Source organism: Pipistrellus hanaki (genome assembly GCF_964339955.1).
Source record: "Pipistrellus hanaki genome assembly, chromosome: 3".
Taxonomy (NCBI): Eukaryota; Metazoa; Chordata; class Mammalia; order Chiroptera; family Vespertilionidae; genus Pipistrellus; species Pipistrellus hanaki.
Genome location: NC_140505.1, coordinates 25,511,548 through 25,535,439, shown reverse-complemented (window position 1 = coordinate 25,535,439; position 23,892 = coordinate 25,511,548). Strand labels below are relative to the sequence as shown.

Below are 23,892 nucleotides of genomic sequence, written 5' to 3'. Positions count from 1 at the left end.
CCCAGGCATCCACTTTCCTGCTTTCTGTCTCTCTAGTTTTGCCTTTTCCAGATTTTTTAAATAGAGTTACGCATTATGCAGCCTTTTGTGTCTGGCTTCTTTGACTTAGCATAATGTTGAGATTTATCCATCATGATCCCATTTTTTGGGGGGAAAACTTTTTGGATTATAAAACGAGTTTCTGATAGAACACTGAGAAAATGCAAAGTGTTTAGGACAAAGCATACCCGGCTCCATCCAGTGGGAAAGTGGGAAAGATCACAAAGTGTTCTCACAATTCAATGCTCAACAAAAGGCTCCAAATCACCAGGCTTCAGATGGCAATTCATGTGGGCACAGAGCAGAGCCTCGCCGTGGCATCTGTGATGATGCCATCAGCACCCTGTCCATTCTCAAGAACGTTCAAAGATATGAAGAGGCCGGGGGGGGTGGGGGGAGAGGTAGATGGGATGTCTAAACCAGGAATCTTGATTTGAAACAAGATGTTAGGAAAGCAGTCATTTCACTGTTCCAGGCCCTCTGGGACCGTGCTTCCCCCTTGTCCCTAGGACCTGGGCACATCATACCAGAGAGGGAGGGTTTCACACCTGGACCTCAGAAACACACCTGCTAAAAATGGAATTTCTTCCAACAATAAGAGGATGCCAGGATGCACTTAAATGAACACATAGCACTGTAACAGCCCATGTTAAAAATGAGGTTCTAGAACATGATTCCAGCTAGCACAGTTCTGAGAGATCCTGAAGCAAACAGTCCTTTAAAAGCTGGTACAGGTGGCCCTGGGTTTCTGGGTATGCAGATTTCTTATCCACCAGGACCAGACAGACGACAGCAGTCCTATTTTAGACAACTCCCACTGCAGGTAGACCAGCACCATTGGCAGGAACATTTATTGTTGAGGGCAGAGGTCTAGCCTGGGGTGAGATTCATTTGCCAATTCTGAGGCCATGGAAACCTTTATCACAGCTGCTAGAAGGAAATCCATACTATGTGGCCTATGTCAGCAAATAGGAAGAGGTGAGATGAGTTCACTGATTTGTTTGTGCAACATTTACTGAGCCCCAACTGTGTGGATGAAGCAACTAACAAAAAACAAAACAAAAAACAACAACAAAAAAATCGACTCTGCCTCCAAGGTATATTACACTTAAACTTACTGAGTGAAAGTAACACAACGGCATGTGTCCATGTATCATGCCACCAGGACAAAAAAAAGCAACATCTATTCCAAAAATTCTTGGCAGACACTGTAGGAAGGCACTAATAATATATAGTACTAATTAAACCTATTATATTTGGTTAATTTGTGTCTTTTCAATATATCTATAGCTTGCATTTCAGTGTATTCTGGGTTATATATGAGATCTGTAATTGTTCACATGAAAATCATATTAAGTGCCACTATGTGACACTTAAAAAAACCTAAATGACTGCAGCTGCCAATGTTGGGACACGACCATTTAACTAGGGTGGCAGGCTCGGCACAGTTGGGAATGTCCCTGTCACTGGGCTATGGAGGTGGCTTTCCTGTAGGTAGCCACCCCATGACTGATCAAGAGGCTGACATCTAGTGGTGAGTACTGGAATAACCGAGGGTAGAATTAAATGTAGACCACACCAGAGAAAATAATTTATTTTTAATGTTTCCAAAGTTCTTAGCACTTCCATGGCATGCATGACTTAAATGTATATCATAGGAGAAAAAGAAACCCACCATCTTTTGAAGACCCTCAGTCCGATTACTAATGTTTTGATAGCTACTGAGGCCATAGAACGTTTTTTCCTCATGTAACTTTAAATCTTAAGAATAAGTCTCTGAGCAGAACACTTAACATGTCAAGAATGTATGAAGCCTGAAGGATGCTTTATATGTTGTTGAAGTTTTTATTAAAGCTAGCTTTCATTATATAAAATAGATGCTCTCTGAGAATCACAGACTTACAGATAGAGCTGGCCTTGCTTTTTCTTTTACAGACATGGAAGTGGCAGCTGGGGAGAGATGGGGTGACTTACCTGGGCCCCGCACCTAATCATGGGTGGGTGACCCCAGCTTAGCCTGTGGTCTCCAGGATTCAGCCCCTTTTCCAATCCTCCACTGCCTGCTGCCCTCTTTGAAAGACTTCTATTCAAAAGTATACATAGTTCACATAGAGTAAGTACACGCAAACCTTGTGTTGCACACGGGCACTTCCTAAAACACAGTGAGTCACACTTTTGGAAGTCAAATCAAAATGACACATTTTGGGCACACCTTCTGTTCACAGGAAATCTGAGTGAATTTCCTGTCCTGAAATAACCCCAATTCACTTTCTCCTAAACCAGGTTGTGGGCCGGGCAGCAGGCACACTCTGGTGGAAGATCTTCTGAAGTAGGAGGTAGGATCCACTCAGTGATTTTTCAGAACTACAGACAAAACGCCCATCTATCCCTGTGCCACGGACGGTCCTCTTTGACAAGGCAAACACCAGAAAAATCGGAAGGCAATGTGAGGCGAAGACAAGACTGCAGCTCACCAATGAGATGAAGGTTTCTGGTTTGGTTTTTGGGTTTTCTTTGACAATGTGTATGTTAGTTTCCAATGTGTACAACCATACGAAGGGCTGGAGAGGACATTATGGAGATTACAGGTATGTGAAAGGAACCGACTCACTTGATTTTTAAATCTATAATTCATCACTCATAAAATAAATATTCTTCATGGAAAAATGTCTTTTTAAGTATAATAAAATACATTTCTTTAAGAAAACATACTTTACGAAACTTCGTAGGAAGTTCAAATGACATTATTGGAAGTAAAATAGACCCGCTGACTTGCAAGCTGTTTAAAATAAAACTTTCCTGGAATTACCGCATACATGTGCCATCGCTTTGGAAACTAATAGCTATTAAAAACTACAAAATGATTTTCAGATGAACATCTAGAGAAAATTAAAACAAAAATAGATCTGGGAAATCTAGATATTTGATAATTCAAAAAATATAAATCTTGAATTCCTGGCACCAAGTTTAAAAAAAAATGTTAGATTCCACAAGATCATTTCCTTCTGGGCACACACGTTAGCTTTGACTTTATAAAAATACAATATCCTACCAAGGACACAAATCCTTTTTTTTTAAGTGTAATTACAATATAATTCAGCGGACTGTGGTAACTGCTGGTGTTCACCTGAAATCATGAATTATCGGCATGCTCTGCAGTCCTGCTAATAGGCTCTAGTACTTTGTTCATAAATATAAAAATCATGCAGAAATCTCCTAAAGCAACAGCTATGCGACCCCTCTGCGGACATTCCTCAGCAGCTCTCTCTGAGGGTCTCCCACGGTGTCCAAGCTCCGCCACCGTGTCCTTCAGGCAGAGTGAGATGGTCATTCCAGTTCCGTGGCTTCTGAAATCAGTGACACGTGTGCACAGAAACGGACCAAAATGTCTCCTTGCCGGTGGCAGTTCCTTTTACAATCCTAATCCATGTTCATTTTCTGCCTAGAAAGGGCTGTGTTTGCCACCTGTGACTACGGGCCGTGCATATTCTACGAAGTCATCTATAAGAACAGGCCATGCTCCTAAAAACAAGCAAAAATATGTTTTTTTAAATGTACATTTTAGAGCAGTGTTTTTTTAAAAAAAATTTTTTTAAAATATATTTTATTGATTTTTTACAGAGAGGAAGGGAGAGAGAGAGCTAGAAACGTTGATGAGAGAGAAACATCGACCAGCTGCCTCTTGCACACCCCCTACTGGGGATGTGCCTGCAACCAATGTACATGCCCTTGACGGGAATCGAACCAGGGACCTTTCAGTCCGCAAACCGACGCTCTATCCACTGAGCCAAACCGGCTTCGGCTAGAGCAGTATTTTTTATTCAAAGCACTGTTTTCATAATCTAACACTTACAGTTAATAAAAACTCAAATGATTTTTAATTTCCACAGCTTGTGCTTCACGTAACTGCTGAAGTTATCCACTTTGTCTGCTCTAGCCGGACCTGGGCCGGCAGATCCTGCTGTGCTCATGTAGGCATGGCCCTCCCTGACAACAGTGGCACCAGGGCCAGGTGGGGGCAGGGGCTACTAAGTGTGTGGTTATGTTCATGTAGGTAAATGTAAGCTGGACTATTCAAATTAGCTTAACCAGCCTAAGGACATGAGGCACCAAATGGGATTACATCTTGGAACAGCTTTTTCCAAACACCTGTCTGGTTCTACAGTTCTGCCAGGGGCTCTCTGCATGCCCATATTTTAAATGCTTTAGAGAACTGTCTTCTTGATTAAATAAACCCTATTTTTCTTGTGTGTGATTTACAAGATACAATGAACTGGATATTATTTTCATCACCACCTCCATTTCAGCAATGGGGTAAAGCCTGGAGTCAACTGGATCTATCTGACCCCAGTGTCTGTGTCACCATCACTGTCCTCTGTTCTCAGGTTCATCTGACCCCAATGTCTATGTCACCATCACTGTTGTCTATTCTAGGGTTCATCTGACCCCACTGTCTGTGTCACCATCACTGTTCTCTATTCTCTGATTTGTCTGACCCCAGCGTCTGTGTCACCATCGCCATCCTGTGCTCTAGGGCAGGAGAAGTTAACATACATATCAACATTTGTGGTGATCACTAAAGCACTACAACTTCAACTTCTTGTACCTTCTTCGTCATAGTTAGACATGTCATCTGCAATCATATTCCCAAAATCCAGAAGCAGGTTCCAAGTGTCCCTTGGGATTGACCTTTTGTGATGTTCCTAATACAGAAGAGAAGAAAACCACCAGACTTAAGACAGAACCATAACTCAGATGCGCTAGTGATCTCAGTGCATAATTGGATGAGGAATGAGTATCATAAGAAAACTGTTAAAAGTTAAAAATAGATAAATGTTAAGACTTACATAATACCGATGCACAAATATAGAAAGTAAACTTATTTAAAAACAAAACATGTAAAATACAAAGATTATAAGCTCCTGTTACAGTCAAATACAAGGGTAGCATTTTTAATCTCTTTGTCTCACCCAGAACCAAGTCAGAAAGAATGCAGGGCAATTGGCAAGTTGTATTTTGATACATTAAATTTTTATACACTGGATAGGTTTTGCAGTGTATCGGGACAATTCTCTATAAGTATCTTCGTCATTCTATATTCCAGATCTACCACAGATATGGAGAGGAATATAGCACCATGTTCTATGGCTCACCAGCCAGCTGCAGGGGCAAACCTGCAACCCCAGCACTTCTTTCATCCTGCTTTCTTCTTACAGAGGTACTCATCCCCTGGTTAACATTTATCATTCTCATGCCTGTCTTTGTACATATAGTACATGCAAATGTATTCATAACAACTTAGATGCTTGTTTTACTTTTTTTTTTTTATAATATATTTTTATTGATTTGAGAGGAAGGGAGAGGGAGAGAAACATCAATGATGAGAATCATTGATCGGCTGCCTCCTGCACACCCCCTAGTGGGGATTGAGCCTACAACCCAGGCATGTGCACTTGACTGGAATCAAACCCGGGACAATTCAGTCTGCAGGCTGATGCTCTTTCCACTTAGCCAAACCAACTAGGGCTGTCTTACATTTTAAAACATTTATGTAACTACTACCAAATCCTATGTAGTCTTCTGCAACTTGTTTTTGTTTCACCAACACTGTTTGAAATGTATCCAGCCTATTGCATATAAATCTAGATTAATTCGTTTTCATTCTCTTCAGTTGTATTCTATGCATTTACACTCAGTTTTTGCCCCCTCTGCTGCTTATGGACACTTGGCTGTTCCCAGTGTTGCTGTTAAAAAGATGTGAGAGGAGGTGGGCCGGCATGGCTTAGTATTATAGTTAAGGGTCGACGTATGAACCAGGAGGTCACGGTTTGATTCCTGGTCAGGGCACATGCCTGGGCTGCGGGCTCGATCCCCAGTGTGGGGTGTGCAGAAGGCAGCTGATCAAAGATTCTCTCTCATCGCTGATGTTTCTCTCTCTCTCCCCCTTCCTCTCTGAAATCAATAAAAACATATAAAAAGTTATTTTATTTTATTTTATTTTATTTTATTTTATTTTATTTTATTTTATTTTAAATATGGGTGCAGATTCTCAGGGGAATGTCTGCAACTGAGGTTACTGGCCACAAAATGAGAAAATGTGATCTGTTGTTAAGTTGAATGTAGGCATCATCATGCTACTTCAAGGAGGGTCTTAAAATTCAACTGTTCTCAGTGGAGGGATGTGTCCTCAGCCAGGTGCTCCTCTCACATCACCGATGGAGCTGACAAGGGAGATCTGGCCACATCTGGTATCACATTGTCTGTTTTGGGGTCTGGAGTGTCCTTGTACTCCACACACTCCCAACAGCCCAGAGCGACCCCAGCTTCCCTTGTTTCTCACTGAAAGGAGCCCTCACTAAGAAGGCCCAGATGACTGGAATGTCTGCCTCCAGCACAGGTGGACTCTCTCCTAAAGGGGCCAGCTATGCCCTCCTTCCCTTCTAGGCATCCTAAAATACATCTTAAAATGGCATCAGACTATGAACCCACACACAGTGGCAGGGTTCCACTGGACGATACAATCCCGCATCTGAAACCCCAGCCCAGGAGTCACTTTCGCAATCAGCATTGGAGCAGCCCTGCCTGAAACTCAGGGGCTGCCACACTCCACAGGTGGCTAAACTATGTGGCAGCCCGTCAGCTACCTGGTGATCTTAGCATAGGGCTTTGATTTACCTCAATGCCCACGTGTAATACTTAGGTGAGATAAAATGCACAGCCACACAACCTGCTGACGCGCTCCACACTGGCTCACATGGCAAGAAGCAGGAGGGCACTTACCAATAAAAAGGTGTTCCAAAGATCTAAAAACTTAAACCTTCCAGATAATACTAAATTCCAATATGCCACAGCCATTTCTAAATCTGGCAAGAAGAGAGAAAGAGCAGTTAGTAAATCCCAATTTCTTTTTCTATTGCACAAAAACAATCACTTCTTAGCACAATGATATTCAAACAAAAGAGTAGTCTTACCCAAGAATAATATGAGGCTTAATCCTTATAGAAGTATTCTTTAAAAAATATATATATTTTTATTGATATCAGAGAGGAAGGGAGAGGGAGAGAGAGATATAAACATTAATGATAAGAATGCATGCACCTACTAGGGATTGAGCCCTCAACTCGGGCATGTTCCCTGACTGGGAATTGAACCTTGATCTCCTGGTTCATAGGTCAATGATCAACCACTGAGCCATGCCAGCTGGGCCAGAAATGTTCTTAAAATTATGGCCAATCTAATTTATAATCTAATTTTATAACTCTAGACAAATATCTTCAAAAAAGAATCTGTATTTTATGTTATTTGAACATGTATAATAAATAATTATCCCCTAATCAATAATTTTTGGAGACTCTCATTTTCATATGCATCGGTTTTCATTTAAACCTGAGCTAACCTGGATACTATTAATGCATATGGTGGTTTTTTTTAAGTAGACCAATGTGCTTTCTAAGTGATGAACTACAAGTTAAACAACTTTAGAAATAAAGTGACAGTGTTTTTCAAACTGACTTGCCTTGCTACTATAAAAACTAAAACAGAATCTGATTCCAAAGTAAATCATACAAGCTTTGTAAGGACTTTGAATTCCTTAAGACATAGTTAAGATAAATAAGAGGTTTAGGGAAAGCACTTTCACTGATGTAAGTTGAGTTAAAAATCTAGACAGTTATTAATCAAAGTCAATGTCCTCATTTACCCTTGATTGGAAGGTAGTGATCATTTCACCACTTCTATGCAATACTATGTTGTAGAGCTCAATCTTAAGATGACATCTTAATGTAATATGAATGCTAACTTTTAGGACTGTTATGTTACCCCTAATTCATAGTTTTTGGAATATTGAGATTAATTCTCTGCTCACCAGAAGTTTAATATCTTTACTTTTTATTTGCTTGACATAGAAAGTACAAAAAGAGGCCAAGAAGTTTACTTCTTAAAAAATTGATAACCTTTAATCATGTTGAATAGTGCTCACCACTTTTAGATAGTAAAAGAAGAATTATAATGCAATAATTTCCTAATTATATATTTACATGTATGTCAGATAAAACTAATGTGAAGAGCAGGTGAATAAATATTTAAGGTAACATTTTAAATGCAAAATATTAAAAGATTTTCATTTAAATCTTGTTTGGTCCCACTTGGACAAAAATTATTAAAGTTACAGCTCTAACCTGAGATTTCCAGGATAGCTCATTATTAAAAAGAGGTGTATGAACGGCCATCAACCTGAAATAACATGCCCATATTTTCTATGTGTTTGAAGTCCATGATAGACTTTCTCAGTCTTAAATATCCTGGAGTCTTAATCAGAAAGAAATAAATGGTCAGAAAGTGTCAGTGAATCAATAGCATGGAAAGGCTCGCTGAACCTTACCTATGGGGCCCGCAGTATAATGCTAAGATGGTTAGTCTTGTCCAGCTAAGTCTACATCCTTATCACTTAGGAAGAACGTTAATTGAAATCTATACTCAACTCATCTTAATGATGAAAAGTCTCACACTGAGAAATGGAGGTAAACCTGGGAAGGAAAGAAAAATAATTTTATGGCAGACATTTAATCTAGTTACTTCTGGAGGAGTTTGGTCCTAGAAATCCCTTATAAAGTTCCTGATTTGTATGTTTGTAAACCACACAACCAAAAGTAAACGTAGGCATTTTCAATATTTAGTACTGCCTATGTAAAAATGTTTAATATTATCCAGCTATTTACAAGATAACAACAAAACTCAAAATGATAAAACTCGAGAGCTGAAATCATGAACAACAACTACTTCAGTGGCTATAAAAATAATTTTTATAGTACCTAGATTCTTTCCAATAATCTCTGAAAAGTCTCATCTCCTGAGTAAGAAAATGTTTAGATGAAGGTGTTACTATTTTAAATCTATGTTTGTGATGCTCCATTTAGAATTAGATAATAAAAATTACCCTTCTCTCAAAAAGAAAAAAAAAAATCTTTGAGCAGATATAAAAATTAGCTAACCATGGGACTATTCCTTTAAAAAATCAAGTTCCCAAAGCCAACTAATTCCAGACTCTAGACAGTATGAAACTTTGCCAAGCTTCTTACATTAAAACTAAGAATCAAGTAGCTTTAATTATCTTCTTTATTATGTTGACTATCAGTTAAGTATAGGCTAAAGAATAATCATATATAAAACAATACTTGAAATAATCAACAACATAAACTGATGAACAAAAACAGATCCAGAGACAGGGAAGCATTGATCAGACTGTCAAACCTCAAAGGGAAGGTAGGGGAGGGTGCAGGTAAGGGTAAGAGATCAACCAAAGGACTTGTATGCATGCATACAAGCCTAACCAGTACAACAGGGGGGGTGGGGGAATAAGGGGCTTGGGAAGGTAATGGGGGGATGAGGACAAATATATAACACCTTAATCAATAAAGAAATTAAAAAAATAAAACAATACTCATAATCAGACACACAAACATGAAGGAAATGAAAGATAAATCCCTTTTTATTACCCTTTTCCACTGGCATTGATGCTTTTTCTAGAAACTACAGGAACACCTCTATCAATCTCTTTAATTTATACTGAATCTGTTAGAAGGCAGACCATATAATATACTTTGGAAATCATAAATTAAATTGTTCTGTTTAGGGTGTGTAGTCATAAAAGTATTTGTCTTGCTTTATTTCTTTTTTAAAAAAATTCTTCAAAATCTTCTAAAACAGAGATTCTAATGTATTTGAAATGTTCAAATAATAAAATTATTTCCTGAAGAGGCTATTATTTTCCTTAATACAATTTCATACTCTCTCTCTCTTTTTTAATCCTCAACAGAGGATATTTTCCCACTGATTTTTAGAGAGTGGGAAAGGGAAAGACAGAGAGAAATAATAATTTGAAAGAAACACATTGATTGGTTGCCTCCTGCACACGCCCTGATCAGAGCTCAGGCTGGGGAGGAGCCTGCAGCCAAGGTTACATGCCCTTGACTGGAACTGAACCCGGGATCCTTTGGTCCACTGAGCCAAACCGGCTAGTGGCATATTCTCTTAATTAGCCTCAGAAAGCAAAGAAACAAAACCAGTAACTGTTCTAATTCTCTAGTGAATTATTATTTTTTAAATCCTCACGTGGGAGGGAGGCTATTTTCCCCATGTCCTCAGTTAGGACTGCTGCACACACACCATGTGACATGTCCTCAGGACTGCACACTATGTTACATGTCCTCAGTCAGCACTGCACACACACCATGTGACATGCCCTCAGTTGGGACTGCACACACACCATGTGACATGTCCTCAGGACTGCACACTATGTTACATGTCCTCAGTCAGCACTGCACACACACCATGTGACATGCCCTCAGTTGGGACTGCACACACACCATGTGACATGTCCTCAGGACTGCACACTATGTTACATGTCCTCAGTCAGCACTGCACACACACCAGGTGACATGCCCTCAGTCAGCACTGCACACACACCAGGTGACATGCCCTCAGTCAGGACTGCACACACACCAGGTGACATGTCCTCAGGACTGCACACTATGTTACATGTCCTCAGTCAGCACTGCACACACACCAGGTGACATGCCCTCAGTCAGGACTGCACACACACCAGGTGACATGCCCTCAGTCAGGACTGCACACACACCAGGTGACATGCCCTCAGTCAGGACTGCACACACACCAGGTGACATGCCCTCCTCAGTCAGCACACGCTGCAGCAGCTTTCTGAGAGAGCAAGAAACCTTCTGTCCACACCCAGGAGGGAATGAGCAGCAATTATTTTTAAATGGCTCCAGCCCTGGTATAAGCAGATGAGGCAACACTGCATGAGGAAATCACTGTGCTCTTTGGCAATGTCTGTGGCTTTTAAAATTTGAGGTGAAGTCATTTATGCTAAAACAGAACTGTGGACATTTTAGGAAATTTAGAATTGTAATATGCTCATACAATATATATGCATAGTATAAAACAAGTAAATTGAAACCAAATAATATCAAATGCAAGATGCAGGTAGAATGGAAATACAGCAGGAAGAGGCACATTGTGGGATCTCACAGGAAGAGAGGGTTCTGACACATTTGTTTGGGAAGAAAATTATCGATTTCCAGTTTGGCCTGACATCAGTGAGGATGTGGTTTCATAACCAAGTGCACAGACTGAATGGAAAAGAGTCCACGGCAGAACCAGGTTGACGGTTGAGCATCAGGAGAAGCAGAAGCTGGGTTTGTCTGTCCTCACCCCTCACAGAGACCGGCCTGGGCCAGCTGACTGAGCTAAGGGGCCACTGCGGGCCCGAGCCCTGACGTGCCCCTGCACTCTCTGTGGCTCACAGGGGTACACCTGGAGAAGAGCTTTCCTAATGCCTCCAGAAGGACCGCAAGGAGGCAAGACTATGAGGCATTAGTAGTAGGCCCTGATTAAATTAGATTTTAAAATACTTCCAGTTGTGTTAGTGCAGAGTGGAGCATGGTCTTGTGCCCCTTCCTGCTCTGAGCACAGTCCTCAGTGCCCCTTCCTGCTGAGCACAGTCCTCAGTGCTCCTTCCTGCTGAGCACAGTCCTCAGTGCTCCTTCCTGCTTTGAGCACAGTCCTCAGTGCTCCTTCCTGTTGAGCAGAGTCCTCAGTGCTCCTTCCTGCTGAGCACAGTCCTCAGTGCTCCTTCCTGCTGAGCACAGTCCTCAGTGCCCCTTCCTGCTCTGAGCACAGTCCTCAGTGCTCCTTCCTGCTGAGCACAGTCCTCAGTGCTCCTTCCTGCTTTGAGCACAGTCCTCAGTGCTCCTTCCTGTTGAGCACAGTCCTCAGTGCTCCTTCCTGCTGAGCACAGTCCTCAGTGCTCCTTCCTGCTGAGCACAGTCCTCAGAGCTCCTTCCTGCTGAGCACAGTCCTCAGAGCTCCTTCCTGCTGAGCACAGTCCTCAGTGCTCCTTCCTGTTGAGCACAGTCCTCAGTGCTCCTTCCTGCTGAGCACAGTCCTCAGTGCCCCTTCCTGCTCTGAGCACAGTCCTCAGTGCTCCTTCCTGCTGAGCACAGTCCTCAGTGTCCCTTCCTGCTCTGAGCACAGTCCTCAGTGCTCCTTCCTGTTGAGCACAGTCCTCAGTGCTCCTTCCTGCTGAGCACAGTCCTCAGTGCTCCTTCCTGCTGAGCACAGTCCTCAGAGCTCCTTCCTGCTGAGCACAGTCCTCAGAGCTCCTTCCTGCTGAGCACAGTCCTCAGTGCTCCTTCCTGTTGAGCACAGTCCTCAGTGCTCCTTCCTGCTGAGCACAGTCCTCAGTGCCCCTTCCTGCTGAGCACAGTCCTCAGTGTCCCTTCCTGCTCTGAGCACAGTCCTCAGTGCTCCTTCCTGCTCTGAGCACAGTCCTCAGTGCTCCTTCCTGCTCTGAGCACAGTCCTCAGTGCTCCTTCCTGCTGAGCACAGTCCTCAGTGCTCCTTCCTGCTCTGAGCACAGTCCTCAGTGCCCCTTCCTGCTCTGAGCACAGTCCTCAGTGCACCTTCCTGCTCTGAGCACAGTCCTCAGTGCTCCTTCCTGCTGAGCACAGTCCTCAGTGCACCTTCCTGCTCTGAGCACAGTCCTCAGTGCCCCTTCCTGCTGAGCACAGTCCTCAGTGCTCCTTCCTGCTCTGAGCACAGTCCTCAGTGCTCCTTCCTGCTCTGAGCACAGTCCTCAGTGTCCCTTCCTGCTCTGAGCACAGTCCTCAGTGCTCCTTCCTGCTCTGAGCACAGTCCTCAGTGCTCCTTCCTGCTCTGAGCACAGTCCTCAGTGTCCCTTCCTGCTCTGAGCACAGTCCTCAGTGCTCCTTCCTGCTCTGAGCACAGTCCTCAGTGCTCCTTCCTGCTCTGAGCACAGTCCTCAGTGCTCCTTCCTGCTCTGAGCACAGTCCTCAGTGTCCCTTCCTGCTCTGAGCACAGTCCTCAGTGCTCCTTCCTGCTCTGAGCACAGTCCTCAGTGCCCCTTCCTGCTGAGCACAGTCCTCAGTGCTCCTTCCTGCTCTGAGCACAGTCCTCAGTGCTCCTTCCTGCTCTGAGCACAGTCCTCAGTGCCCCTTCCTGCTGAGGCACAGTCCTCAGTGCTCCTTCCTGCTCTGAGCACAGTCCTCAGTGCTCCTTCCTGCTGAGCACAGTCCTCAGTGCTCCTTCCTGCTCTGAGCACAGTCCTCAGTGCCACTTCCTGCTGAGCACAGTCCTCAGTGCTCCTTCCTGTTGAGCACAGTCCTCAGTGCTCCTTCCTGCTGAGGCACAGTCCTCAGTGCCCCTTCCTGCTGAGCACAGTCCTCAGTGCTCCTTCCTGTTGAGCACAGTCCTCAGTGCTCCTTCCTGCTCTGAGCACAGTCCTCAGTGCCCCTTCCTGCTGAGCACAGTCCTCAGTGCTCCTTCCTGCTGAGGCACAGTCCTCAGTGCTCCTTCCTGCTGAGCACAGTCCTCAGTGCTCCTTCCTGCTGAGCACAGTCCTCAGTGCCCCTTCCTGCTGAGCACAGTCCTCAGTGCTCCTTCCTGCTGAGCACAGTCCTCAGTGCTCCTTCCTGCTGAGCACAGTCCTCAGTGCTCCTTCCTGTTGAGCACAGTCCTCAGTGCCCCTTCCTGCTGAGCACAGTCCTCAGTGCCCCTTCCTGCTCTGAGCACAGTCCTCAGTGCTCCTTCCTGCTGAGCTCAGTCCTCAGTGCTCCTTCCTGCTGAGCACAGTCCTCAGTGCTCCTTCCTGTTGAGGCACAGTCCTCAGTGCTCCTTCCTGCTGAGCACAGTCCTCAGTGCCCCTTCCTGCTCTGAGCACAGTCCTCAGTGCCCCTTCCTGCTGAGCACAGTCCTCAGTGCTCCTTCCTGCTGAGCACAGTCCTCAGTGCTCCTTCCTGCTTTGAGCACAGTCCTCAGTGCTCCTTCCTGTTGAGCACAGTCCTCAGTGCTCCTTCCTGCTGAGCACAGTCCTCAGTGCTCCTTCCTGCTGAGCACAGTCCTCAGTGCCCCTTCCTGCTCTGAGCACAGTCCTCAGTGCTCCTTCCTGCTGAGCACAGTCCTCAGTGCTCCTTCCTGCTTTGAGCACAGTCCTCAGTGCTCCTTCCTGTTGAGCACAGTCCTCAGTGCTCCTTCCTGCTGAGCACAGTCCTCAGTGCTCCTTCCTGCTGAGCACAGTCCTCAGAGCTCCTTCCTGCTGAGCACAGTCCTCAGAGCTCCTTCCTGCTGAGCACAGTCCTCAGTGCTCCTTCCTGTTGAGCACAGTCCTCAGTGCTCCTTCCTGCTGAGCACAGTCCTCAGTGCTCCTTCCTGCTGAGCACAGTCCTCAGTGCTCCTTCCTGCTGAGCACAGTCCTCAGTGCCCCTTCCTGCTCTGAGCACAGTCCTCAGTGCTCCTTCCTGCTGAGCACAGTCCTCAGTGCTCCTTCCTGCTCTGAGCACAGTCCTCAGTGCTCCTTCCTGTTGAGCACAGTCCTCAGTGCTCCTTCCTGCTGAGCACAGTCCTCAGTGCTCCTTCCTGCTGAGCACAGTCCTCAGAGCTCCTTCCTGCTGAGCACAGTCCTCAGAGCTCCTTCCTGCTGAGCACAGTCCTCAGTGCTCCTTCCTGTTGAGCACAGTCCTCAGTGCTCCTTCCTGCTGAGCACAGTCCTCAGTGCTCCTTCCTGTTGAGCACAGTCCTCAGTGCTCCTTCCTGTTGAGCACAGTCCTCAGTGCTCCTTCCTGCTGAGCACAGTCCTCAGTGCTCCTTCCTGCTGAGCACAGTCCTCAGTGCCCCTTCCTGATGAGCACAGTCCTCAGTGCTCCTTCCTGCTCTGAGCACAGTCCTCAGTGCTCCTTCCTGCTGAGGCACAGTCCTCAGTGCCCCTTCCTGCTGAGCACAGTCCTCAGTGCTCCTTCCTGCTGAGCACAGTCCTCAGTGCTCCTTCCTGCTCTGAGCACAGTCCTCAGTGCTCCTTCCTGCTGAGGCACAGTCCTCAGTGCTCCTTCCTGCTGAGCACAGTCCTCAGTGCCCCTTCCTGCTGAGCACAGTCCTCAGTGCCCCTTCCTGCTCTGAGCACAGTCCTCAGTGTCCCTTCCTGCTGAGGCACAGTCCTCAGTGCTCCTTCCTGCTCTGAGCACAGTCCTCAGTGTCCCTTCCTGCTGAGCACAGTCCTCAGTGCTCCTTCCTGCTCTGAGCACAGTCCTCAGTGCTCCTTCCTGCTCTGAGCACAGTCCTCAGTGCCCCTTCCTGCTCTGAGCACAGTCCTCAGTGCTCCTTCCTGCTCTGAGCACAGTCCTCAGTGTCCCTTCCTGCTCTGAGCACAGTCCTCAGTGTCCCTTCCTGCTCTGAGCACAGTCCTCAGTGCTCCTTCCTGCTCTGAGCACAGTCCTCAGTGCCGCTTTCTACTGAGGAACAGTTCTTAGTATCCCATTCCTGTCCATCTTCCTCATCTAACACAGAAAAGCTTGCTGCCTAAATCTGCACCTGCCCTGGATCTGTTGATAGAAGGAAAGAAAGAATGTCAGACCGAGGGTAAGAATGTCTACTACACACACCTGCAAACATTCATGAGTGAAAATCAGGACCTGAGACCAAATGCTTACAATTGATTTTTCTATAAATTTTCAAGTCCCTTTCTGGTTTTATACCTAATTTTCATCATCTTATATGATAAAGATGTAATATGCAAATGGTTGTTACACCATGAAGCCTAATGACCGGATCACGGATCAGCCGGAGGGTGGGGCAGCGAGCTACAAGCAGGCGGCGGGAGAGCTATGGGAGAGGGCAGCAAGCTATGGGGGGAGGGGGCAGTGGGAACTATAGGAGGGCTGGGCAGCAGGTGGAGAACTACTGGAAGGCAGCAGTGAACTACTGGTGAGCTACTGGTGCACAAATTCATGCGCAGGGCTACTAGTCTTATAATAATGCTTTTATTTATAAAAATTTTTCTTAAAAATGTACTTTCCAATATACCAGCTTAATCCCTATATAATTTTCCCTTCCAAACTTATAAGAGATTTTAATGAATGAGACATAAATAAGTTTGTTATAATAGGCAGCAAAATGTAGGTCAATATAGATTTATTTTTATAAAGAGAAGAGATAAAAATAAACTATATAGTGCTTAGGGGCCAAACAAATTCAAATAAGCAGAATAGCCCTGGCCGGTTTGGCTCAGTTAGATTCGGCCCTTGAAGAGTCCTGGGTTTGATTCCGGTCAAGGCACATACCTTGGCTTCAGGTTCTATCTCTGGCCTCTGTTGAGCACAAACTAGAAACAATCAATTTATGCGTGCCTGTCACATCAATGTTTCTCTCTCTCAATCTCTCCCCCTCACTTCCACTCTTTCTAAAAATCAACGGGGAACATATCCTCAGGTAAGGATTAACAAAAAAAAAGAAAAGGGAAAAAAAAAATAAAAAAAATAAGCAGAATAAAATCTTCAAATAAACAAAAAATTAAACTAAAATTTTAAGTTAACACATTTCCGAATGCACCATACACGGTAATAACACAAGTTATAACAAAATCATACACCTCTGAACGGTGTTGCAGGTTCGGTTCCAGACCACCGTGATAAAGCCAATATCACAATAAAGTGAGTAACACAAGTTGTTTGGTTTTTCAGTGCACATAAAATTTACGTTTACAATACACTACAGTCTATTAAGTGTGCAATAACAGTATGATCCCACAAAACAATGTACATACCTTAGCTTAAAAATACTTTATTGCTACAAAATGCTAATCAACATCTGAGCCCCCAGAGAGTCATAATCACTTTGCTGGTGAAGGGTCCTGCCTCGATGTTACTAAAAACACAGTGTCTGTGAAGTATAATAGGACGAGGTGGGCCTATACTAAAGCAATCCAATGCACATCAGAATCGGTTTCAAGTAAGTTAGTTTAAATCTCCAAACCAGGACAAGACTAATGTCACCTGGCAATCTTAGCAACGCCATAGGCGGGATCACACACCTGGCCAGTACAAACGTGCCCATTGCCGACATTAATTACTGATCTCTCTAACTCATTAGTCAACTAGATATCAATATGAGAGAACATAGAGCATTTGCAAATTCATTTACATTTTAAAATTCAAACCCAGAATTTGAGAGTAATATTGGTTGAGGTATTCAAGTGTATGGTACTACAAACCGGTCTACCTGCACATGGAGCAGATCAAGGGAAAGGGCGGAAGACGCAAAAAGGGATAATAACATTACAGCAGGCGGGACTGACATCTTGTTGATCAGGTTCACTTAGTCTCAAGATGTGGCTTTTTACACATTTGGATTTTATACTCACCTAAGCCTTTTTGCCCAGGGTTCTTAGCAAAGGTAAAAGTAAACTGATAGAAATCCTTAAACTTCACAGTGTCCTTAAGCTCCTGCTCCAATCTTGGTAGAAGAGTTTTCAGCTTTTCTGTGCTGTCACACCTGTGATGGGGGGGAGTGGGGGGAGAGAAAGAGGGTGCTTTGTCAAGGGGAGGAGACCAGTCTCCCCAATCCCCAGAAATTCTCAGCTTCACTGTGATGTGGTGCAGCCTGAGGCTTGGGTCAAAGCGGGGTGGGTAGGTGGAATTCTCATGAGCCTCTTTCTCTAGCTAAAAAGCCTTTTAAAAAGCCTTGAAATGTTCTAAAACTGATTATGGTGATGATTGCACACAGTTCTTTGAATACACCAAAACCAGTCAATGGGTGAATTGTACAGCATGTGAATAATGTCTTAAAGCTGTCATTAAAAGAAAAATACAAAACTGCTTGCTCTCCTCTGTGTGAGCTGAAATAGGAACATGTTTTAACGCTGCAGCTTCAATCACAGAGGCCAATGCCCGGAGATGACAGAGTGACACCTCCCACTTCCTCAGTGAAGTCGTGGAACTGAGTTACTCTGCCAGCACCATACTGTTCCCTACAGAAGGAAAATAAACTTGTGGCACTTTAGCTACTGCATCACGGGGTTTCTGCACTACAGTGGATTAGATTTAAAACATCCCAGTATAACGAAACACAACTCTATTGTTTTAAAATTGAATTTGCCTTCCAAAGTCAATAACAGTTAAGATATTAAAAAGCATGTAAAGCGTAAGCTAGAATAGCAAACCATACAGTTTGTCCTTTTTATCTTGATTGCACAGCAAGGAAGAGAACAAAAGCAACACTTCATTTATCCACACACCCGAGCAGAGCAGGGCTGAGGAAAGACAACTGAGCAAGTCCTGGAGGGGCGGGAACTATCCAGACCAGCAAGTCCATGACAGCCCCCAGCCCTGCCCACAGCCAGTCAAGAACCAGCAGGCAGCAGCACCTGGGGCGTGGCTGTGTGTCCTTCCCCATTTCAACCCCTTTCCTCCACGTGGCCACTGCCTCGCTCTTCTTTAGGCCCCCATCACTCCAACAAGCATCCTTGACAGTGTGCTAGTTATTCCTGCGTCTGAACCTTTTAAATGGGACCTCACGGTAAGTATTATTCTGTCTCAGGCTTTCTGTGCCAACATTATGTTTGTAAGGCTCATTTGTACTGACAGTGTGGCTGAGGTTGGTTCATTTCCATTGTCATATAGCATTCCATTAAATTCCTATTTTATTTTATTTTAATATTTTTAATTGATTTTTTTACAGAGAGGAAGGGAAAGGGATAGAGAGCTAGAAGCATCGCTGAGAGAGAAACATCGACCAGCTGCCTCTTGCACGCCCCTACCGGGGATGTGCCCGCAACCAATGTAAATGCCCTTGACTGGAATCAAACCTGGGACCTTTCAGTCCGCAGACCAACGCTCTATTCACTGAGCCAAACCGGTTTTGGCTTAAATTCCTATTTTATAATTTATATATTCTACTGATGATAAATATTTTGGTTGCTTCTAGTTTCCTGGCTACAAAAAATGTTGCTTAAAATGTTCTGTACATGCGTCCTGGCTCACATATATACATGTTATGTTAGACACACCCAAGAGTACAACAGCTGGGTTCACAGGGTCTGTGCACCTTCAGTTTAATAAGTAACGTCAAACAATTTTCCAACGTGATCACCCCATTTCACACTCCACCAGCAGAACACTAGAGTTCCTGTTGCCTCACATTCTCACTAGTATTTGTGACTGTCTTATTCTCGCCACTCTAAAGAGTGGGTTGTGAGGTTCTATTTCATTGCAGTTTTAATTGTACTTCCCCAATGAATGAGATTGAGCACATTCTTGTATTTTCACTGGTCATTTGGAAATTCTCTTTTGTGAAGTGCCTGTTCAAGTCTGTTGCCCATTTTCAATTAGGTTATCCTTTCCTTATTGTTTTATAGATTTTTAAGTATTTTCAAAGTACTTCAGAATATGGGATGCCTGTCCACTTCCTTGATGGTGTGTCTTGATCAGCTGTTATTTTTAGTATAGAACACTCTATCCATTTTCTTTATAGTGTTTACTTGGTGATATTTTAAACTTTCCCAACTGAATAATCATAAAGCTATTCTCCTACATTATTTTCTAGAGGCTTCTGCCTTTAGCCTTTCAAATGGAGATCTACAATCCACTTGGATTGTTGGTTCATTTCCATTGTCATATAACATTCCATTACATTTTATGTGTGGTGTGAGGTAGGGATCAGATGAATTCCCCCCCCCCCCCCCATATGCCAATTCTCCCACGACCTAAAGTGCTGCCTTTGCCATAATCAAATGTACCTGTACACATGGATTTGTTTCTGGGCCCTCCATTCTGTTCCACTGGTATATTTATCTATTCTGGTACTCAATACAGTCTTACTATAGTTTGAAGTCCTGACTAGCTGATAGAGCAAACCTTCTCACCTTGTTCTTTTTTTCTTGAAGAATTGTTGGCTAATCTCGACCATGCATATTCATATATATTTAAAATCTGCTTATCAAATTACACACACATAAACCTCCTATTTATTAGAGATCATATTAAATGTATAGATAAATTTAGGGATCAAACAAAAAGTGTTACAACCTATAAATGAGGTATATTTCTTCATTTATTCAGGTTTCCTATCTCTGAGTGAGTTTTCTCTATGGAGGCAGCACACATATTAAATTAGATTTATTAAACAAACAAACAAACAAATAAATTAGATTTACCCTAAGTGTTTTGTATTTTTGATGCTACTGGAAATGATATTTTTAAAAATTTGTTTTATTTTGTTTCATTATTACATTCATTGTTTTGAAATATCAATTTTTGTTTGCTGACCTTGTGTCCTGTAGTCTGGTTAAACTCAAGCTTGAGGTAAATCAAAACTGTGTGGTGTTGGGTGAAGGACAAACAGACCATGGAATACAATAGAGAACCCAGAAATAGAGCAACACAGTCGATTTTTTTGTTTTTACAAAGATGTCAAGGTACTTCATAAGGTTTACTCAGCCTACTCAAGAATCCTCAAGCCCCCAATTAAAGTATGTAAGATGAACTGTTAAAGGCAGGTACTCTAGCCACAGTCAACAGTTAACAACCAGGAAAAAGGGGGGAGGGGAGGAACAAAACAGAGCAGACACAAAAAGCAAAGTATATTTTAAAGCTTAGTGCTATTTAGACTGGAAGCCAACAGTTTCTGCATCCCTACTGGCAAAAGCATTGAGATTGTCTTTATAATACACTTTTGAACACATGAATGATACTTTTGCTTGGTACATAACACTTTAATATTTACAAAATGCTTTCAACTTTAACTTCCCTGTGAAATGAGGAGAGCAGTACCATTAACAATCATTAACTGGTAATCTTAAATTACACTGTATGCTCCTTATAAGAGGGCATGAAATATCTAACACATTTTGCAAAGATTCAAACTCAAATCTTTAAAGTATGTTTTAAAAGTTATGACACTTAACAAGATAACAGGCAAGAATTTAAAACATTTACTTGTACAATACATTTCTAGACATTGTCTTAGAAATGCCAGTAAGTGTTTCTATAAGAAGCACTTATTTCCAAATCTCTCATTTTGGGGAAATTTTTAACAGATCAGATATTGTATAGTATCATGCTCATGGAATACTTCTTTAATAGGTTGTTTTTCATTCTAACAGTACTAGTAATTCATCTAAGCTTTCCTAGTGCAAAGAACATGAAGAAATACACTATTGCACCAACGTTCTCTTTTGTTTTTTGGTTTTACAAAACCACCAGAAATGTGGTAAGATAACACCACAAATCAAAGTCTTGTACAGCTTATCATTTAAACAGATAAGGCTGACAAACATCACAGTTTCATCAGTTTAACGGGAAAAAGGCAAATGCTCTATTCCCCCACCTGCGCTGGAATGCTGAAGCACATGCCTTAAGAACATGTTTACTTTAGGCTTTCAAGCTCTTTGAGCAGCTAAAAAAAGGCTAGTTTAAATTGTCAACACTGAAATATCAGAACATCAGCAAGTCAACTTTTACATGGCCTCATGAAATAATTCAATAAGTTTAATGATTAAAAGACATTTGTTATGTGCTTTCATTTACTTCTTGGATTTATCTGACAAGTGAGAAACATCTTAAGCTATTAATGAAGCTTTAATCCCAACCTTGTAGGTGGAACAGAGAAATACTACAAGCAAAAATAAAAATGACATTTTATTAGTGTTTAATATAGCAACACACTAAACTATACATTTAGTACACAGTATTATGAAATAAGCTGAAGAGCTGAAAACAAACAAAAACACCCCGATGCTTACTGTCAATTTAAAACTGGGGGAAAAAATTAAAAAGTAGAAAAATAAGTTACAAAAGGGATTAATCTGAGAAAAGATTATTAAATAAAACTTAAATTGGAATTTAAAGGGACACCAAAGGCTTCATATAGTGTAGCTGCATAAGAAACATCCAATAATAATATAAGGTACACAAATAAAATAAATTAATATGAAATTATTATTTACAGACTGAAAAAGAATTAATGTTGAAAGTATTTTCCTTTATGAAAAATTTAAACTGAGACCAATTTACTTACCCAAGCTCGGTCATGCCATCTACAAATTCCTTTTTGCTAAATTCACATTGAGTTGCTGCCCTGAATTTCCATGCTATAACCAAAACGCTGATACTGGCAGGATCTAGGCTTAAATCATCACAAAACTGTTGAATCCCATCAATTCCAATTTTATTTTCATCTTGTGGGTCTATAGTTAAAATTAAGGAAAAAAGTTATACTATTTCGGAAAGTATTACTGAAATATTAGAATCACACATCTACTACATAGTTCTTAGAAAGCTTGTTTCAAATATATCAGCAGACTGTAATTTTCTACCCTATGAGAAAGATAGCAACAAATAATGATTTATCTAGCAAATACTCCTATTTTTAAAGTCTAAGTTTCTGGGCTTTAGTGGAAAAAAAAAATCATTGAAATGTCTTTGAGAAGATTTCATCATTAACAAAAAGTGTAATTACCTTAAAATAAAATAAAATAAAATTCAAGTTTATAAAATTTTAGTTCATCTAACAGCAAATTGTTACAAAATACTGCATTGTTATTCATAATATTTTAAGTTTTTATCACAACCTCACCTCAAGATTGCTGCTTTTCTTTTAAAAGTGATTTCATTTGCTATAGTTCTAATGCTACTATACAATACCTATTTTCAAAATCATTTAGTTTATGCATCCAGATTTAACAGCTTGGAAATTCAGGTTTCCCCCACCTTTCATTTCTGGTTTATAAATAAAATTAAGAAACTTAGCATGGAATAAAAACAAAAATTACCAGAAATTCAAAAAGTAAAATCTCTTAAAAGAAGAATCCTAGCAAGATCTCATCAAACTAGATCTACTGTAGTAATTTCAGACAGACTGTGTGTATCATAATATATTATCATAATATATGTGTTAATTCTGTTCGTTAGAACAGGGATAGGGAACCTTTTTTTTTACCAAGGGGCATTTTTTTATTTATATCATTTATGGGTCATACAAAATCATCAACTTAAAAATTAGCCTGCTCTATTTGGTCAAACATTTCCTTAACTCACCCCTAATGCCTTGGCAGGGCCAGACCAAATGATCTTGGTCTGGACTTTCCCCGCCCTGGTTTAGAAGGTGAAAACAGAACTTGTAGCTCCTTTACTTAAATAAAGATTATTTTTTTTAAATGATAAACTTTTGTCATACAAGGTTTAATTTTGGTCACTTAAGTACTATGTATTACATTTTAAATATATAAACGAAAAGCATGATTAAATGAATGAAACCACAAATATCCTTCCACCCACCTCTATTCTTGTAATACTATTTCAAAAGTATTAGTGACAGAATAACTGCTGTCGTGGGTTTACAGGATAAAGGTTCTTTAAAACATTCTCACTTGTCTTTCTTTCATTTCTATGCTCCTAACAGTATAGATTTTTAGGATAGTAGAAAAACTGGTCTACAATGCTCTCACCTCATAAGCGATCTTAATAAATGTCATATACAATAATATTGAATATTTTAAAGTAACTTTAGAAGCACTTATTCATTGTATATATTAATGCAATAACCAACATTATATTTGTCCTTGAACAACACTGTATATTTATTTTTAGAACCCCAAATGATTATATCATATATCTACTTTAAATAACTAAAATTATGTGAATAATATTAAATGAAGGGATGAAGTTTAAACTAAAGAAAAATGACAATTTTCACTTACATAACTGTATTTTTTCAAAGGCAGCTGCACATATTTGAATAATTTTAAAAATCTGCATAGCATCTGATTTACAAAATTAGCTCAACAATTAACAGCCAAAAAATTTAAAGCATACTAAAGCTTAATTAAAAATAATGTTCATTTTTTTCAAGAACTACAAGTACAAATCTTCTTTTAGCCATAGAATATGTTTCTGAACCAAGATTTTTTTAAAAATGCAATTCTCAATCCATTCTTCAGGTCTAGACAGATTAAAATATACACACAGTATTATCAAAAGTAAAACATGAAAA

General features: G+C 41.6%; 1 protein-coding gene across 25 annotated transcripts in view; it reads right to left on the bottom strand.

Annotated features, from left to right (window-relative positions):
* Positions 1-1,617: 1,617 nt before the first annotated feature.
* DCUN1D2 (defective in cullin neddylation 1 domain containing 2) overlaps positions 1,618-23,892 on the bottom strand; it is a 30,903-nt gene continuing 8,628 nt past the window's right edge. For 17 of the 25 annotated variants that reach the window (XM_084879898.1, XM_084879908.1, XM_084879906.1 and 14 more), the window contains exons 3-7: positions 21,919-22,087; positions 17,267-17,397; positions 6,820-6,902; positions 4,646-4,742; positions 1,618-3,561 (exon numbers count right to left, since the gene is read on the bottom strand). In XM_084879898.1, the coding sequence (XP_084736024.1) occupies positions 3,482-3,561; positions 4,646-4,742; positions 6,820-6,902; positions 17,267-17,397; positions 21,919-22,087 (560 nt within the window). In that variant the 3' untranslated portion in view covers positions 1,618-3,481. Of the gene's footprint in view, positions 3,562-4,645; positions 4,743-6,819; positions 6,903-8,519; positions 8,565-17,266; positions 17,398-21,918; positions 22,088-23,892 lie in introns of all 25 variants that reach the window. The other 8 variants (XM_084879917.1, XM_084879909.1, XM_084879905.1 and 5 more) reach the window with 1 other exon arrangement.